This window comes from Anoplopoma fimbria, chromosome 12, assembly GCF_027596085.1.
Source record: "Anoplopoma fimbria isolate UVic2021 breed Golden Eagle Sablefish chromosome 12, Afim_UVic_2022, whole genome shotgun sequence".
NCBI classification, from domain to species: domain Eukaryota; kingdom Metazoa; phylum Chordata; class Actinopteri; order Perciformes; family Anoplopomatidae; genus Anoplopoma; species Anoplopoma fimbria.
Genome location: NC_072460.1, coordinates 24,635,391 through 24,648,373, shown reverse-complemented (window position 1 = coordinate 24,648,373; position 12,983 = coordinate 24,635,391). Strand labels below are relative to the sequence as shown.

Sequence of the window (12,983 nt, the reverse complement as noted above, 5' to 3'; positions counted from 1 at the left end):
TGTGTGTGTGTGTGTGTGTAAAAAATAAATAAATAAAATGAAACTGCTCTCAAAATAAATGGAAAATTATAGTTGTTGTATCCCCAAGACAGTTGCGCTCACACACATAATGGGTTGTTCCTGTCTATGTGATGGAAACAGAGAGCACCTGGACTCTGAGGAGAAGTAAATAATCTGCCTTTAAACCCAATGTGCACACACACACACACACACACACACACACACACACACACACACACACACACACACACACACACACACACACACACACACACACACACACACACAGCCACACACAGACACACACATCCATTAAACCACTATAAGAGCTAACTGGTTTGTCATGGTTTTCTCTCCCAGGGAGCGGAGACTTGCACTCAGTCGAGGAAGCTACTGTCTGTATTATTTCATCTGGTTGCATCACTCTTAGAAATAAGGGTGCTGACTAGAACCATACAGGGTTCTTCCGCTTGTCCTCGAGGAAGAACCTTTTTGTTCCTGGAAGAATCTTATATATGTTTTTTAATATATATATATATATATATATATATATATATATATATATATATATATATATAATTCTTCTTTGTTTAAATATTTATATAAGATTCCCATATTACATAGAACCCTTCTATGGTGTTATGGTTCCACACACAACCCTCTGTGAAGGACCTATCCAGAACCTTTCCACCTTCTAAAGGTGCTAACATCCCATGGGTTTTATCTAGGACCCACCAAAGGGGTTCTACAGAGAACACTTTTATAGCCCAAGGGTTTCAACTATAACCCAGCAAAGGGGTTCTACAGAGAACCCTTTTATATTGCAAGGGTTTCATCTAGGTCCCACAGAATGGGTTCCACATAGAACCCTTTTATATCTCAAGGGTTTCATCTAGGACCGACCTAAGGAGTTCTACAGGAAACCGTATTATATGCCAAGGGTTTCATGTAGGACCCACCAAAGGGATTTTACCGAGAAAAATGTCATATTCCAATGTTCTATGATGTGGTGCAGTGCAGACCACAAAAATGATGCTTCATAATCAGGTTTTTGGGGATGTGTGGTTCTGAATTGTGGTTCTGGATTGTGGGGGTTCCCTTTTAACACCTGTGCTTTGAACAATCCTTGACAAACTCTTACAAAAAGGGTTCTTTGGTTGATTCTTAATGGAACCCAACAACTCTTGAAAAACCCTTTATTCATAAAAGGATTCTTCAGAAGCAAACAATTCTTGGTAGAACCCGTTTGGAACCTTTATTTCAGATTGTAAGGCAAGACCAGGCTGACAGTTTTCCCCTAATTTAGCAGCTAGAAATATACATTATATCTCAAAGAGTTGAAAAAAAAAGCTTTATTTACAAAAAAAGTTTCCTCAATCCCTGTAGATAGAAGAAACTGGACAAGAACAAACAAGTGCCGTCATAAATCCCCATCATTCCCCAAAGACCCCGTCTCCAGGGCAATCGCACAGAATCCTCCTTTTTCATTTACTGTCCTCTTTTGTTCTTGCACTCCTCAGACAGTCATGCTAATTAGCTGCTGTAGATAAATAAAGGAACTGCAAACACGCTTTAATGATTGTGTACCATTATAATCTTCATTTTGAGTCTCTAAATGTTTGTTTCTCAGAATGAGAGACTGAGAAATTCACAGAAACTGAACAGAAACAGAGATACGGAGGATAAAGTAATGTATACGGGAGGGAAATAAGAATAAATGGAATGATGCGGAGAGAGCGCTGCGTGAGTAATGAGTCTAATTATGGTTTGGGCATCGCACAGAGCTGCTGCAGGTATGATGGATTCCTCTAACGTCTGCACCAGCATAGGATATGGCTCCCCAACCCATAGTAACCTGTGTGTGTGTGTGTGTATAATCACACATGGACGTTTATCATTTTGCCTTTGTGTTTGTTTGCGAGTGCAGCTTGGTTGTAAAAGCTGTTTACTGTGGGTAATGATATGTTAAATGTGCATGTCTCCAGGGTTCAACTTCTAAACTCTGTAGTTAAACTCAAGCAAGCCTGACTCCGCCTCTTTATGGAGATATGCAAGGGAGGAAGTATTTTTGTAAGCCAACCAGGAAGTTAGCATAGCACTGGTTTCCTCGACAAAAGTCAATGGGGTTCTTCCATTGTTTTTTTATTATTTCAGAAAGAATCTCTGTGGCAAACAAATGTTTTGTTCAGGAAGATAATCTCTGCAAATGAACACCACTTTTATGATTTTTGAAGAGGGAATAAAATTGGCAGAAGTAAAAAGCTAACGTTAGTACAAACACAACAAGGCTGTAAAGGCGGACTAGTCGGTGTGATGACATTTAGGTCGTCCGATTTAGCCACTGTTTTTTTATTAAGACACGTAAAAGCTTCAAAATTCATAAGAGGGAAATTTACTAGAATGAAAAAAATGTAAATATCATAAGCATGTGTTAAATACAGACCTTATTTCAGACATCTTACCAAAACTATTGCAAAAACCCATCTACTTCGAGACAAGGGAGCGGGAGGTGCAAAAATGCTCTTTTGTACGAAAAAGTGTAAATATACACATAACTCTGTACATCAGATGGTAAATCCACAACATAAATGCACATGCAGAAGTTTTGTGTGTCCTGTGTTCATATGAAATGGCCATTTAAGGCATCCTATTCCTGTGAAATGCATGTCCTCCTATTAAGTATTGGAAAAAACCAACTTGCAAATAAGAAAGATGTGCAAACCCCATTAACCCTCTAAACCAGCAGCAGTTACGAAGGGTTTTTTTGGTCCTACACCTCTATGGGCAAAAGCACAATCATGGCTAGAAGTAGAGAACTCCAAATGTCTTTGGTGAAGTTTAAAATATTTTTCCATAAATCATAAAGAAAAAGAAAAGAATGCAAGTTGAATTTCTTTGATAATGTATTTTACTACATGTTTTTTACAGAATGTAGTTATTTCATAGCTTATTCGGGACAAGATTTTAAATGAGACATGTAGAATAAAATGTTTCTGATGAAATAAATCACAATTTGAAGCTTTGTTTCCGTTGCTTTTTCAGTGTTCATCAATAATGATCTGTTTAAAGACCCCATGAAAGATGAAAATGTGCCAATTATGACCATTTTTACAGCTTCCAGCTGTGATAAACGGTGTAGTTTTGGCGAATGTTTAAAGGAAACATGCTTTTCCATCCCGCAGGTGGATTTTGGGGTTCAGAGGCTAAAGGAAAGGCTTTGTTTTTACTTTGTTTGTGAAATGACTCATCTCTAATTGGAATAATAATTGCGTTGAAAGACATCTATTTTTATACATTAGCAGAGAAACTAAATCCGCTCCTCCTCCTGGCAGGACGGGCGTTGCTGCGTTTGAACGGGGAGAAGCTGGAGAGGATGGGGATCGTCCAGGAGACGCTGAGGCAGGAGGTCCTCCAACAGGTCCTCCAGCTGCAGGTCAGAGAGGAGGTCCGCAACCTGCAGCTCCTCAGTCGAAGTAAGTGACAAGACGATGTGTGTAGCCAGGTTTCTGTGTTTTTTGTGAGAGAGTGAAAACATAAAGAAAGAGGAGAGAGGCTAAATTGGGTGGAGGCGGTCTGAGGCCACACATGCCCGCTGTCACATACGTGAAGTTGGACAGCGAAGTGCAATTGTTTGTAGCTGCATGTGGTTTTATTGACGGGAGCTCCTGATTTGCTGCCCTTGCCTCTGAAAGATGGCTTTGATAAACACTTTTATTATCTGGTCCATCAATAAACAGGCTCCTTCAATCACTGCTGACCTGGATTCAGCCGTAGAAGCAGCTCGCTTCTTGCCTATCTGTTTTTTTCCGGCTGTTGTTGTGCTCGTCGTTGGTGGTCATTGATGGCTACGAGTCATCAAAGTGAATTGTCCACACAATTTCCGTTTCTCTGGAACTGAATTTATAAAATGGTCCATTGAGATTGCTTAAGTCTTCCAGTTTTGCAACTATATGTGTTCACCCGTAGGGTCCAGATAATACAATTAACTATCATTTGTAGAAAAGTCACTTAAATTCAATATTTTTTAAATCTTTAATGGTATGTTTTGAATTTAATTTTCTATTCAAATGCACGGAACAGCTTCCAGTTATTTCACTTATTTTGGGCACCACAACTTTTCGAGATGACGACCATATTCAGCAGCAACCCGGCTGTCTTAAATAAGAGGGGATGTGCAGCATTGGAGTTGAATTTCCAAATGCTTGTTGCTTTCCAATGTGCTTCAGTAATTCAGTATTCAAACAAGGAGCTAAAAAAAACCAATATCTGGAGGTTTTGACGTGTCTCGTCATATTAATGGAGCGCTGTTGGAGAGCAGAAGCATTTCTGCAAAAAATAAACAACAAATAAATGAAAATAATTGCATAAACATTTTCTCTGAATGGTTTAATCACCCTCTTTGACCAAAATAGAGCGTTTCATGCAGAGCAGTGACGTTGTTGATTCCGTCAGCTGCTCATTATGAACTGATGGCATTTGATAATCAACAGTTTCATTCAAACAATTAGATGTAAAGAGTTTTTTTTAAATCTGTCAGGCTCAAACTCTCACTTTCTGATCATTCATGCTGCTCAATGCTCTTCCATCTGCTTTGAGGTCAGAGCTTGACAGAAATTATATAAACAGTTCTGGGTTTTGATGCCCATTTCAATCCATCATGACCCACCCTCTGGACCCGAAAGTGTTTTTGTAGACGCAACATCGACTTCGTTTTGAGAGCAGAGATTTATTGAGAGTTACACAACCCGAACATCAATATGAAGAGTCTGTTTGAGAGAAAAAAGAGGTAGATTTGATATAAAAGATAAGACGCACAGTGCCGCAACCCTGTGATCTAGAGACCAAAGGAGTTAAAGAAACGGCCTCCTGACTGTGAGATGACATATAAAAATGTATTCAGTTCATCTGAAGACAATGAATAACACAATCTAAAAAAGTTTTAACAAAACATTTCTTCAAAATACGTTCAGGGAAATAAAAAAGTTAAATCAACTCTTAAAAGACATAAAAGACAAGTTTTCGATTCTTGAACAGACAAAGAAAAGTTATCAGAAGCACTTGCAATTAAAGAACAAAAGGAGCATTCACAGAAGAAGACCATCCAATGCATTCAGCACCAATCGGCTGCTAGCTAATTATGACTAACAAAGGCCGTTATAAATGCACATATATTCTAAACACAACGTGCCAAACCACACTTTCTTTGAGCTTGTGATAATACGAATAGGAATATCTCAGCTTCAACTGACTTTTTAAGATTTCACTTTCAGCATTTGGCTTTGAAGTTTGCGAAAGGAAACATAACGAAGGAGAAATATGGAATATATTCGACGCAAATCTCTGGCCTGACTTAAACCAGCCACATGTGCCTCAAACCAGTTGATCACCAGCATAAAAGACGCCCAAACTAGAGGTTAACCGACTTAATGACATTAGTTTGGCGCAGGGAAAAGGCGATTATGTTTTTACACCTCATACGTCATCATGTCGTCAGCTATTGGTTTGTGTACTGCCATTTTTGGTTGTCGCCATCTTGGCTTTTTGCAACCAGTGAACGGAAGTTACCATATTAGGACTGTGGAGGAGTGACGTAGAGACGCCGTATACGTCTCTGGTAGAGACCTGTCAATCACTGTGTAGCCCTGCCCTAAAGCATACGCTGCTTTATGGTCTGTTTGACTCTAAATGGAGCATCATTTACTAAATGAACATCATGCTGTATTGAAGAAGACTTGAAACTAGAGATTGAGACCATAAACTCATGTTTACAATGTTTACTGAGGGAATAAATCAAGAGAGAAGTAGAGTCATTTTCTCATAGACTTCTATACAACCAGAGGAGTCGCCCCCTGATGGACAGTAGAGAGAATGCAGCTTTAACACACTTCAGCATTGGTTTTGCATGTTAAAACAGAAAGTTGCTGCCTATGTGAAACATTAATGTATCCCCATTTGACTAGTGGCATCTACCGGAGCCCATTTCCACCGGTACTGATACTTTGTAAAACCTGTCGACCTCTAATCCAAAAACACTGTTTGCTAATTCATTGTTGCCTCTCATTTCATTCTAGCTCATTCCTCTTAGACAATTCGTACAAGTTGTTTTTATATAACATGCACGCCAATCAAGCATGAGTTGAATCAAACTGAGTTAAATTAAAGCTAATGGAATACAATTGATTGGCAAGGAGAACGAACTAAAATTGCTGTTGGACACTTCTATTAATAGAGCAATGCAAATGTAATTTGCCAGTTCAGCAGGCTCTGACTCTGAGCTATAGGGCAGGCTAATTTGGTGGCCTCATAAAACACCTGAGGTTCACAGGGTTGGAGGGTATTCAGAGGTGATGAAAGTAGGACGGGGTGGGAAGCAGCTGAAGGGGTGTTAATGGGGGTTGTTTCAGCGCACAGTGTGATGAGGTGGTAATAAGGTAGTAGATGAGGGCAGAGGTGCTAAAGGTCTGAGCGAGCGAACTGTTTACCATAAAATGACCTGTCCTGTAATTATCTACAGCAGAGGTTCCCAACATGGAGGCGCCAAAGATCTCAGGGGTCTATCGCCACCATGAGGTTTATAGTTTTGTGTCAACGACAAGTATTTGTTCACTATGTGTTTAACTATTGGATGAATTGCTATCAAATTTGGTACAGACATTCATGGTCCCTGCAGGATGATGACAAATTATAATAATATTAAATAATATCTTTGTGAATTGTCATGACTGCGCCATCATCAGGTTTAAATTTGACAAATAGTTTTTGAACAAATACCTGCAAAACTATAAAAGTCCCATCAGCTGTTATTTGTATTATGAGCTAATTAGAAAATGTTGGTATACATTGTCAACCTATCCTCATACAACATCCTTATGAGTTTTCAGCAAAAGCTACTAATAAACCTACGTTTTCACAGGAAACAACGGTTAGGTTTAGCGGCAAAACCTCTTAGTTAGGTTTTAGGAAAAAAGATCTTTGTTAGGGTTAAAATTACGACGGACGGGGAGTTACTGAAGCACACAAGAAACGTGACAAATACATCAACGTTGACTCGTTTCACATGGAGAACGAACAGCGGTTTCCTGGATGAAAGTTGGCTGTTTGTTGGACCCATGCACCTCCCTCCTGCCACCTTGTGAGTGCTTTTCCGTTTTTATACTTCCTCTTTCATTATAACATCCATAACATACGAAATTATTTCGTGCGGAAAAGATGCTAATGTTTTGACGAGTAAAGGATAGAAGAGAAGCAGCAGAAGCATTGGTGAGGGTGAAGTTTTAAGCATAAAGGCTTGAGATGAGAAAGAAAGAGCCGGACTTGTTGCTGACGCCCCTGCAGGCTGTTTTTGGTTCACACTGTTCTCCACACAACCTCACACACACTTTCAGCGACTCTCCCTGAGAGATTATCCAGATCCATTTTACAATTCTGGTTTGATTTAGCAGAGCCGTGTGTCATACCGCCTGTCAGGTCTGATTCATCTGCAATGGATTTACCAAAGATTAAATATTGATCTCACAATAACTGTTGAAAAAGAGGATGAAAAATACAAATAAGCTTGAGTTTGGAGTGAGTTTGTGTCTGATCTGAGCCGTGATAGCACGATTTACCGCGACCGTAACAAGACTCTCATACTATTCACATCAGCAGCTTTGTAAAAATGCACTCATTCACTGATCTCTTAAACCTTTACGAGCATAAGCGCTCGCTCGGTGTGTCTACTCCTGTTGGAAATAAAATATGTTATTAAAAAGGACAAATGACAGAAAAGATCAGAGAAACACCTGAGGGATCTGAATATGGAGAGGGAAGAAAAGGAAGTCTAGCGAGCGGAAAATAAAGAGGACACGGAGCTGCGATTAGAGGTGAGATGTGTTACAGATTGGGAGAAATACGGGGGGGAGAGAATGACGGATCACAGAGATAAAGAAATGAGACGCGGTAAGAGGTTAATGAAAGAACACGGAGAGCGGAGGAAAGCTCGGTGTGATAGGACTTTCATGCCCCGGCTGTGAGGCCCCGACGCTCTCCGCTCCATGCTAATCTGTCTGGAGCAGGCTCACTTACTCACAAGCTCCGTAATAGCATTTCACACTTAACATGGAATTACTTTCTGTTTCAAATTAATGTTGAAAATGTTGTTCTCCACTCAGTAACCAAAGGAGAAATAAATGAGAGTATGTATTCAAAGAAATGAATGCGTCTGTGAGTGAAAGAGACTGTTTGTATCATGGAGCCCGTAGAAAATATGGAAAGGTGTCGCCTATTTGGAGATGAGCTCTATATTTTACACATGTTTTGATTAGTGAATAGAATTTCAAGAGAAGGATTGCATTTGTATCTAAGTGGAACTACACCAATTTTCAGGCTGGTCTCATCCAGCACTACTATACCTACGAAAAACAATGTGGGTAATTTGTAGACATCCCACAAAATGTTTTTGTATGTCATGCACATTATTTTGAACAAGGAAGTATAACAAAAAGTCCAACAAACAGCAATCTATAGCCAGGAGACGGCTGTTCGTTCCCCATGTGAAACCAGAAGTCAATGTTGATGTTTTTGTAACGTAACTAGCCTAGGAAGTTTATTTTGAAAAAGACCTCAATGCATGTAACGATCGGAAATTGACACGTTTTGCTGGACTTTCGTAGGAAAACGCCTAAAAAAGGAGGAGTAACTTTTCGTAGGATATCATACGAAACATGGGAGGATACGTTTTTCAATTTTACACATGAAGGTTACCCGTCATGGTGAGGACGACTCAGCCTGTCAAACAAGTATTATAATGTCTTAAATATCCTCAAGGTTAACGTATAAAACAGAAAACCTGCATTTGCAAACTGAAAGTGTGGAGTTGCATCATGGGAATTGTAGGATCCAGGGTTTTCGGAGCTTGACCCTACTAGCCTCCGCTGCATCAACTCTACCTGAGGACCGTACTACTGTTGCGATTGGTTAAACTTGAACTGCACTCAACATATCTATGATGTCAATTATTCATCTCTTCTTCCAACATTCACTGAGTATAGAAACTGTCAAATGTACACGTAGTGGTTTAGTTTGTAATCTACACTTTAACAATGCTGGAGTGCATTGATGAACTTTTGGCATCTATTGTAACTCCAAGAACTAAAAACTTTTTGCAGCCACCTCTCAAGTCTACAGAAAAGTGTTTGAAACTTTTTGGTGTAAGTAACACTCATAAAATCCTAGGGCAAAGATTCAGGTTAGATAACAAAAGTTATTCAAATTCTGAAGTCGCTAACAGATGAAATGCATGCAGAGTGTATATTCAAATCAGATCAAATCAAAGTTGAATGTACATGCAGTATAAAGGCCCATCCACAACTTCAACATCGCATAGTTTCACAGTATGCTGTTTATGCTTCCTGCTGTACATAACCCTTTCATGGCTGTCAAAGCTATTCCGCTGCTATTTTTGTGCATAAAACTTCAGTATTTCATGTATTTTCCGCAGGCTGAATATATCAGTCAGTAAGGGAAAGGTAGGGAAGATGTCTTCCACAGCCCAGAGCCACAGCTCTCTCAGGGAAGGGTGAAGCATGCAGGGGTTGTGGTAACATCTGGAAAGCTTTGGTAGGGAGGATCCAGATCAGAGCCCAGTGGGGGATCAGCCCTTCTTCTTCTTCTTTGCCTCTGGTTGTTGGTTCATCTTTATTCAATCCGTCTTTCATTTTCAACACATCAAATTTTCATCAAAGCCGGTCTATTCCTTTGTGTTTAGCCATCTGCCACGTTTCAGAGTCTTGGTAATTAGCTAAAAACAGGATGACCAACACACTCAAAATCAAAAGATTGCATTGTCGGCAGCGCCTTTGGTTGCCGTGGGAGATGGTCTCGGTAACATTGTGATGCTACCCATCCTTGCGGAGCTTCGCTAAGAGCTCCATGTGGTGCTTGCCGGTCGAACTTTAGCACCGAATTAGAATATGAATGAAACTCTGAGCTTAATAGACAGTGAAAAAGAAGGCGCATGTCATTTCTCCTCTGTGCTGCTTTCACCGTCCGCCTCTCCTCCACTGGTGCTCCATCGGGAGCTCATTTAAAAAAAGGGTTTCTATCAAAGAGGTGTTTTTTTTTTCTCTGTCTGTACAAGCCTCTAGTCATATCAGTTGCATCTCCATCCGTCTGTCTCTCTCCCATCGTTTTCCTGGTTCAGTTTCACTCCAGTGCCGGCGTTCTATCCGACCGTGTCTTGAGACCGTGCGGCGCGTCTTCCTCGGCTTCCAGGAGAGCAGAGGAGGGCTTAGGGCTGAAATGCCAACAGTCTGGGAGAGGAGAGGCTGCCTTACTGACTCCATGGTGTCATTTAAGGATGGAGCAAACTGGCTTGTTGTCAGGGAAACCGCCAATCTTATATTGAGGAAAACAGGCTTTTTATTACATGATGATCCCCTTAATGCCATTATTTCTGCCCTAAACTATGTGATATGCCAGTGAAACAGCACAGTAGAATGATATAGTATAAATATATATAATTGGATTTGTGTGAAATACAATTCTAGCTTTACATCTGTCCTCTGACCTGTGACTTTTTATAGAATAAATGTTTATAAAAACAGACGTTTCCATTGTTTTCCTTTCACATTGTATCTACCTTCACTAGGGACAATCTTCATGCTCCCCCATTACTCTCTTACTTTTTGTAGATCTGTGATTGAGTGCAGTGTGTTACATGAGGAGAGGCCAGCCTCCCTGGTTACTTGATTATTCAGAGTTTGGGGGAGTAAGGTGTCACATACTGAATCAGGAAGGCTGTAAGGCCCATACTGAAAAGGCGATTTCAACACCGCTTTTAAAAGCAGGATGTGACTGCTTCAGGATGCATTAACAGAGGCGGACCAATGGAGATAAATGGGTTTTTGACGATGCACTGAGGCTACAATAAGACATGATGTGAGAGCTTAATGTTTCTACATTTCAAAGCTACTATGATACATTTTATGATAGTGTTGATTTTGGCGGTCCCTGTGGACAAAAGTAGTAATGCTTCCAAGTGCCAGAGTTCCTTTAGACTACAGCCACACTGCTAAGTTTTCATTTAAATGTTCTAGCTGAAATAATCTCGGCCCATACAACCACACCTGAAAACACATATCACATAATAATAGCTTGGCTCCTGCATTGAAGGCAGTAGTAGCATTATAAAATGCAGAATTGAATTGTGCATCAGCTGCTAGCATAGTCAACAAGGTCAGCAACGCCTATAATTTGTTATCCATGTTGAAATCAACCACTGGTAGAGGATGATGTTGTTTGTTGTCTGAATGAAAAGTTGACGGCATGACGAATCAGGGAAGGACACATCATGACTGATATAAAGTCCCAATCAAGAAGGGAACATTGGTTTCTGTGTCATCGTTTTCAAAGGTTGTTGTTTATGCCCGTCCAGACTAAAACGCAGCCCACGGCGTTTTCAAACTAAAATGTTGTCAGCAGCGGCTGAAAAGTCTCTATTTTAGGGGTTCTTAAAACAAAAATGTAGTATTGTGGATGATTGATGTAGCCTCAGAAAACCTCTCATTTTACTGCAGAAGGGTCCGACAGTCTACCCCCACGTGATCCTGGTTCTGGTTTTCCTGTGCCTTCTTTTATGCCAACAAGTCCAGTAATACTGCTCAGCGCTGGAGTCTGAGGTGAAAGAGTTCTTGGTGAACCCGTGTGACCTAAATAGTTTCCTTGTTGAATCAGACCCGAGGACAAGCATTAAGAATTCATAGAAATATCCAATAACCTCGCTCATGGTCTTGTTTGCTTACATAGAGACATCAGTATTTAATTGAGACTGTATCATAACCAGTTAAAAGCTCCTTGTAGTAACTTAAACCTCTGTTTTTTCTCAAAAAGTGAATACTAATTATGCCTCCCCCCTCCTTCTCCTTCTCCTTTCCCTCCCCTCTCTCTGCAGCCTCTTTTGGAAACTTCTCTTAGCTCATCTCTCTGGATCCATTTGGCAGCCCTTTCCTTACACATCCCCCTGACACAACACCATCTGCAGGAGCCTTGGAAGAGCTGCTGTCTTCAGATACGTGAGCGGAGAATCGACGGGGAGGTGAAAGGACGAGCCTATAGACTACATGCCAACCGGTCTGGAGGATCTTTTCATTCAACGCGGCCAATCTGGTTCACAGACACTGTGACGGTGATGAAAGCGAAGGGGAACCCACTGTAACATAGCGATAAGATGTAAAGCTCACAACCATAGTGATGATGTAGGCCTGCCAGTGGCGTATGCTTGATCACAGCAAAATCTCCTTTTGGTTTCCTGTCTCATTTTGACATTTTTTTGACATGTTGCACAACCTGGATACGTCTGGTTAAGGTCATAACATGAATAACTCTCTGGCATGTTTTTTTAAAACCTTCACCTTTGAGCCCAGTGTTGCTGAAACCATGTGGATGATGGTTTGCGTTGCGGTGCAAACATGTGGCGCCACCATTTGGCCACTGGATGGAAAGTGTAGAAAACCTCCACCCAATCTCCACCACTCTTTGGATCTATAACACTGATTCTAATTACGGAGGACTCAGAGCTGATACAATCCTGATCAATTCTTCATCCACAGGTCATATTTTTCCTCTCAGGACTTAAGTTGTGGAAGTAAACATTTGGAGGATCAATAATAACAAATTCAAGCCGAATGTCATTCCAAAAATTTGTCTTCTTTTGTATTGCGACTGATCTGCAGTATGTCAGCGAGAAACAATAGAAATAGAATATATAAATATACAGTTATGAGCGTTGTAGAATAACATACACTGTAAATCTGCGTTTACTGTAACTAGTCTTTTATTAAAGGAATGGATCCAGAGGACCGGAGTTAATGTGATAATCACTGATCATTTAAATGATAGAAAGGGGAAAAGGAGCAGCGCTGCTTTGGATAAATTATTTGAGATGCAAATGTTAGTGTCTGCTGAGGGAAATATACATTTTGCCTATTAACAGCAGCAGCATTTGC

General features: G+C 40.4%; 1 protein-coding gene across 1 annotated transcript in view; it reads left to right on the top strand.

Moving 5' to 3' along the window:
* The window catches only part of samd10b (sterile alpha motif domain containing 10b), a 42,244-nt gene extending 30,292 nt beyond the window's left edge, over positions 1-11,952 (top strand). Inside the window, exons 4-5 of the mRNA XM_054608779.1 lie at positions 3,333-3,473; positions 11,930-11,952. Of these exons, the coding sequence (XP_054464754.1) occupies positions 3,333-3,473; positions 11,930-11,952 (164 nt within the window). The remainder of the gene's footprint in view (positions 1-3,332; positions 3,474-11,929) is intronic.
* The last annotated feature ends 1,031 nt before the right edge of the window (positions 11,953-12,983 follow it).